Source organism: Musca autumnalis, unplaced genomic scaffold (assembly GCF_047663935.1).
Source record: "Musca autumnalis isolate F117 unplaced genomic scaffold, ASM4766393v1 scaffold_101, whole genome shotgun sequence".
Lineage (NCBI taxonomy): Eukaryota > Metazoa > Arthropoda > Insecta > Diptera > Muscidae > Musca > Musca autumnalis.
In genome coordinates this window covers 170,761-176,710 of record NW_027411647.1, presented here as the reverse complement: position 1 = coordinate 176,710, position 5,950 = coordinate 170,761, and the positions used below count along the sequence as shown (strand labels likewise).

At 47.2% G+C, this 5,950-nt stretch overlaps 1 protein-coding gene across 1 annotated transcript; it reads left to right on the top strand.

Annotated features, from left to right (window-relative positions):
* Positions 1-259: 259 nt before the first annotated feature.
* Positions 260-5,677, top strand: LOC141391788 (uncharacterized). Its single transcript, XM_073964482.1, has 3 exons — positions 260-1,962; positions 2,022-2,233; positions 5,562-5,677. Exon 1 carries the CDS (start codon positions 260-262, stop codon positions 1,760-1,762), a length of 1,503 nt encoding a protein of 500 aa, XP_073820583.1. The 3' UTR covers positions 1,763-1,962; positions 2,022-2,233; positions 5,562-5,677.
* Positions 5,678-5,950: the final 273 nt, after the last annotated feature.

Below are 5,950 nucleotides of genomic sequence, written 5' to 3'. Positions count from 1 at the left end.
CGACCAACTGGAGAGACTTGTTCCGACCGTACCACCAGAGGACATGCTCAACAATCTCACCCTCACTGACGACGAACTGGACATTACGGTGATCCCAGCTGAGTCAACAAGAAGGTCTGATGACGACATGTCCACTGACGGTGATGTGGTCGAAGAGGTTGTGAACCTTGGTTCGCAACCACAGACTAGTCGCAACCAGTCTGGTCCTGTATCGGCACCAGCCGATACTAAGCTTCGAAGGCAGATTGCCACGGAGTCAATGGATGTTGATGGAGAACCTAGAGATGATCCATCAGCAGCCACTGACTCTAAGTCAATGACCATCGAGGGGGAATCAACGGAAGCTCCAACAATTGCCACTGACTCTGAGTCTCCGGCCTGCGTTGGGGAATCCAAGGAAACCTCATCGACGGACACCGACGCAGACGCAATTTCCGCCAAAGAGGCTTCAGATACGAGGCACTACAAGCGTGCAGCTTCGTATCTGCGCAAGTTCGTGGGAAGGGACGCGAGCTCGCATACTAGGAGAGAGATCATGTTCATCAAGAGCAAGCTGAAGTACATGCGGAAATTCGAAAGAATTTATCCAAATGCACCCAGATGCGAGCTCCTGGTGGACAAAATCTTTCTCCCGAACCCTGCTTCAGCTTCAGCCAAAGACTCAGTAGAGACTGCGGCGACAAGCAAAAAGGTGGAGGTGAAGCCTGCTGCTTCTGACAGCAAGGTGGAACCTAAAGCTGTTCCGAAGCCGAACCCGAGCCAGAAGGGACTGGAAAAGGATAAGGGGCATAATCCGACTCCAAATGATTCTCGTAAGAGTAGTCAACTGGAGAAGGTGACTGTCCCGAATCCGGCTCCTACCCCAACTAATGAGGGTAAAGCGGACGAACAGAAGACCTGCGCAAGCCACTCGGGAGTAACGACGGGTGGATCGACTGGGACACCATCGACTTCGGAGAAGACGAACAAGTCCTCGCAGTCAAAGACTGTGAAGCGAGTTCGCTCTTCAGAAGGCCCTCAGCCTTCGCCAAAGAAGACGATGATCTCTCAGACGGTCAACACGGCGAACTCCTACGCTGGTGTCCTTGCTCACAAAGCCAAGGGAAGCAGCACCAGTACTGAGAAGGCGTCCACCTCCTCAGGAAAAGCTGTTACCAAGGCACGTGAGCGAGGACGTAGGAAACCCTACGCCAAAACGGCCACGGTGGCAAACGATGACGAGCTCCTAGTAGCAATCATCGACCGAGCTGACCCCTTCGGGAAAATCAGCGAAAGTCACTGGTTGCTCTTCGAGACTCGGCTTCGTTTAGCCATTGTGTCCACTGAGGCGAACCAGGGTGACCGTCAGTTTGGTGGCGCCTTCCTTCACAAGGGAGTTAAAGTCATTAAATGTCTCAACAGGAGCTCGCAAGAGTACCTTAAGAAGACAGTTAATGGCTTTGATGAACTTTGGGAGGGGGCAAAAATTGCTGCGGTGTCTATAACGGAGATTCCGTCCAGGAAGGTATTCCCAGCATGGGTTCCCCCACCTACCGTGGATAAGGAACTTCTGCTGAGGATGCTGGAGCTCCAGAACCCCGGTCTCCTTACTAAGGACTGGACTGTAATGAGTCTCACCCCTTGTAAGGAGAATGGAGGGATGGACATTAAGATGGCGGTAGACTCCTCAGGAGAGGAGTACCTTAAGATTCGTGAGGGAAAACTGAACTTCGGTTCAGGATGGGTTCGGTTCCGACTGAGTCCACCTCGCGGAAGTCAGTAGGAGTAGGCAGGCGGCAGGTGCTACGCATTTTGCAGATTAATCTGCATCATTGTAAAGCAGCTGCCGCCGAACTACTCCTGTCCCTCACGAACTCAGAGGTAGACATTGTTCTAGTCCAGGAACCTTATATATATAAAAATAAGGTCTCTGGACTGAACAATGCCAACTTCGAGGTCTTTGCATCGTCCGAAGGGGACAAGGTGAGGACCTGTGTGGTAGGTAGGAAGAACCTCAATCTAATCTTTCTATCTAATTACAGTAATGGAGACATGTGCACGGTGCGACTGGAGAACGGCAGGAAGAAGGCCACTCTCCTGTCCTCAATCTACATGCCGTATGAGGACCCTGATCCACCAAATCAGGGGGTACACAGGCTGCTGAAGGAGAACCTGGGCGTTTGTAACGTTATTCTTGGATGTGACGCCAACGCCCACCATTTTCACTGGGGCAGCAAAGACACAAACACTAGAGGTGAGTCGATTTTCAATTTTATATTATCTTACAATCTAAGAATATGTAATATAGGAAACGATCCCACCTTTAAAATTAGAGGCAGGGAGGAGGTCATTGATCTAACCCTGTCTAATTTAGATGATTCTGTCGTCAGGAACTGGAGGGTATCCAACAAATGCTCCTTTTCGGATCATATGAGGATATACTTTGAAATCTCTTTCGACGGAGTCCGCCAAAATCCTTATAGGAACCCGAGAAGGACGGACTGGGGAAGGTTCACTGATCTGACGAACCATCAACTGACACTTCCCGGAAGGATAGAAACATTTGCTGAGCTTAACAGTAAGGTGTCCAACCTAACAGAAATCCTTCTTCGCTGCCATAAGGATGCCTGTCCATTAACTTATCCTGGGAAGAAATCCCAACCGGTGTGGTGGAACAAGGATCTTGGCGAACTACGGAAAAACACCAAAAAGTTGTACAACAAGGCGCACTCGACGAAACTTGACAGTGACTGGGAATCGTATAAAGCGAGTTTCACCAAATACAAGAGTGAAATCAAGCGCGCCAAAAAGAAGTCATGGGTTTGTTTCTGTGAGTCTGTAGAAGGGGTAAACGACGCTGCCAGATTCCGTAAGATACTCTCGAAGGACCCCAAATCCATCGGTAGTGTCAAAAAACCGGACGGCACGTGGACAGACTCAGGTCTTGAGACTCTAAACCTTCTAGCTGAGACCCACTTCCCTGACTGCACGGATGCCAGTAACCTTCACATTGAATGTGACAACTTCCAAGTCCAAGAGTCAGTGGACGAGAGCCTCATCGATAAGGTTGTAAGCAGAAACAAAATAAAGTGGGCAGTAAGTACATTCAAACCCTATAAGTCACCTGGTCCAGATGGAGTAATTCCTGCGATGCTTCAATTTGCTGCACCGCAGATATACCAAATTCTGGAGGAGATCTTTAGGGCCTGTTTGTTTCTTTCCTGCGTACCAGATCTGTGGAAAGAGGTAAAGGTAACTTACATCCCCAAAGCGGGGAAAGTCAGTCACTCTGCACCGAAGGACTACAGACCTATTAGTCTATCCTCCTTTCTCCTCAAGACACTCGAACGACTGATCGATCTGGAGATTAGGAGCTTTGTAGACACTGCCTCGCTGAGCGACTCGCAGCATGCCTACATGAAAGGTAAATCTGTCGAAACCGCTCTTCATGAGGTCGTGGGTTTCATTGAGAGAAATATGGAGAACTCAAACTTTACCTTGGCGGCTTTCCTGGATATAGAAGGAGCCTTTAACAACGTAAAACTTGAATCCATTCATCTCTCGCTTAGATCGGTCAACACCCCGGAAACCCTGATCTGCTGGATAAAGAGAATGCTGGAGAGCAGGATCATAAATTCCAGTATCGGGGAGTTGACAACAAGGAAGACAGTAACACGAGGTACTCCCCAGGGAGGTGTACTCTCACCGCTGCTGTGGCTACTTGTGATAAACAATATTTTGGCGGAATTCGACAATCAGGGCATCAAGGTTGTCGCATACGCGGATGATGTAGTTTTACTAATAACTGGCAAATTCTTGTCCACTATTTCGGAGCTTATGCAAGGAGCCTTATCAAAGCTGTCTCGTTGGGCCACCACAAATGGCCTTGGTGTAAATCCAACGAAAACAGAACTGGTATTGTTCACCAGAAAGCGTAAGCTTGGCGACTTCATACCACCAACATTGGATGGAGTGCAGTTGCATCTATCTCCTGAGGCCAAATACCTAGGTACAATCCTGGATTCTCAACTGAGATGGAAAAGGAACGTCGAGGAACGGACGAAGAGAGGTATGATCGCACTCTATTCATGTAAGAATTCGATTGGGAAAAGTTGGGGTCTAAATCCAGCTATTATACACTGGTTGTATAATACTGTGGTGAGACCCATCCTATCCTACGGATGTCTTGTCTGGTGGCATGCGCTTCGACATAAGTCGAACTCGGGCAGCATAGACAAGGTGCAAAGGGCAGCCTCGATCCTGATAACTGGAGCTTTTAGAAGTACACCACAAGCAGCTCTGAACGCGATGCTAAACCTCTTGCCCACGAGAATTAGCATCAAAGGTCAAGCAGCACGTAGTGCTCTAAGGCTACATGAATTGAATCGTTGGCGTGACAGCACCTATGGTCATGCATGCATTCTTCGAGAGCTAGGGCCAAACCTTGGCTTAAATCAGCAGGGGAAGTTCAGCGACTACTTATCACCAATCCATAGATTTGATGATTTTGAGGTCGTTATCCCTAGTAGAGATGACTGGACCCGTGGTAACCCTCCTCTGGACGGTCTGGCTTTCTATACAGACGGTTCCAAGATGGAAGAAGGTACCGGAGCTGGCGTCTACTGCGAAAAGCTTTGCCTCGAGTACTCCTATAGGTTGAACAGCGACTGTAGTGTTTTCCAAGCAGAAATCTTCGCGATCAAAATGGCCGCAGAGTTGATAAAAAGTCTGGATGCTGAAATCTTTGAACCGGTGACTATCTTCGTTGATAGTCAGCCGGCTCTTAAAGCCATCAAATCCCCCAATATCAAGTCTGAGGCCGTTCTTGAGTGTAGAACTGCTTTGGCGAACCTAACTAACGCTGTCCGACTCTGCTGGGTACCGGGTCACTGTGACATTGTGGGAAACGAGAAGGCAGATGAATTGGCAAGACACGGATCTCAATCAACAAGTCAAGCTATCACTGTTTCTATTAAACCACCCATATGTCACGTTTTTCGGAAGGTGGAGACGTTCTTTGAAGAACAGGCCAAGGAACTATGGCATAATGAACCAAGGTGCAACGTGTCAAGGGCCATTTGGCCGAATCTTTCAACAAAGAGAACAACTTCGCTTTTAAGTCTGAGTAAATCAGAAATCAGGGTATTGACGGGAGTCATTACCGGCCATTGCTACATCCGAGCTTTTATCGGCAAATGGCAGGATGATGGAGTGGACTATTGCAGGCTCTGTGAAGATGAGGAGGAAACGGAGACGATCGAGCATATTCTATGTCGTTGCCCGATGTTAACTCAAAAGCGGTATAGACTAACAGGAGTACGCTTTCCTCCAAGCTTAACCTTCTACTCAAACATGGAACCAACAATCATAAACAACATCATTAAAAATCTGATGTGGCTGGGACGGCGCGACCCATAAGCGTAACTACTTCTCTGACAGTTTTTTCCACCATCGCCAAAAACCACCCTCTCTGTCTTTATTACATCTTCATTATTTCTTATAATTAATTTTTTTATTATTATTCTCCAAACCACACCCCCCCTTTTTTCTTTATTCTTCTCTTTTTTCTCTTCTCTTTTCAGGTAATTCTGAACCTCCTTTTTCTTTATGGATGATCACAATGGACCGAAAGGTCTCCGAGTGGCGTAGTCAATATACATATATATTGACTACACATCCCCAAACCTAACCTAACCTACATTAATTGAAGTGTTTAACCCAGGGTCTCATAATATAAACCATAATAAATAAATTACGTGGAAGCTGTGTTGGTGGTAATATAAAAAAATGGGTTGAAGTTAGCAAGTTTTTTTGTGTTTTTTCTTGATTTCTGGTCAAACCAGGGAAAATTCAGACCTGAGCTCAAAGAAAGAAACCAGATAATGACCTAAACTATTTATTGGATTGTAGAACTCGTGATTCCACGTCGTTTGATGTATATCTCATGAGTGTGCTCCTTACAGCTCCCTAG

Coding starts and splice junctions, on each gene's coding strand:
- LOC141391788 (XM_073964482.1), top strand. CDS start 260: ATGGATGTTGATGGAGAACCTAGAGATGATCCATCAGCAGCCACTGAC.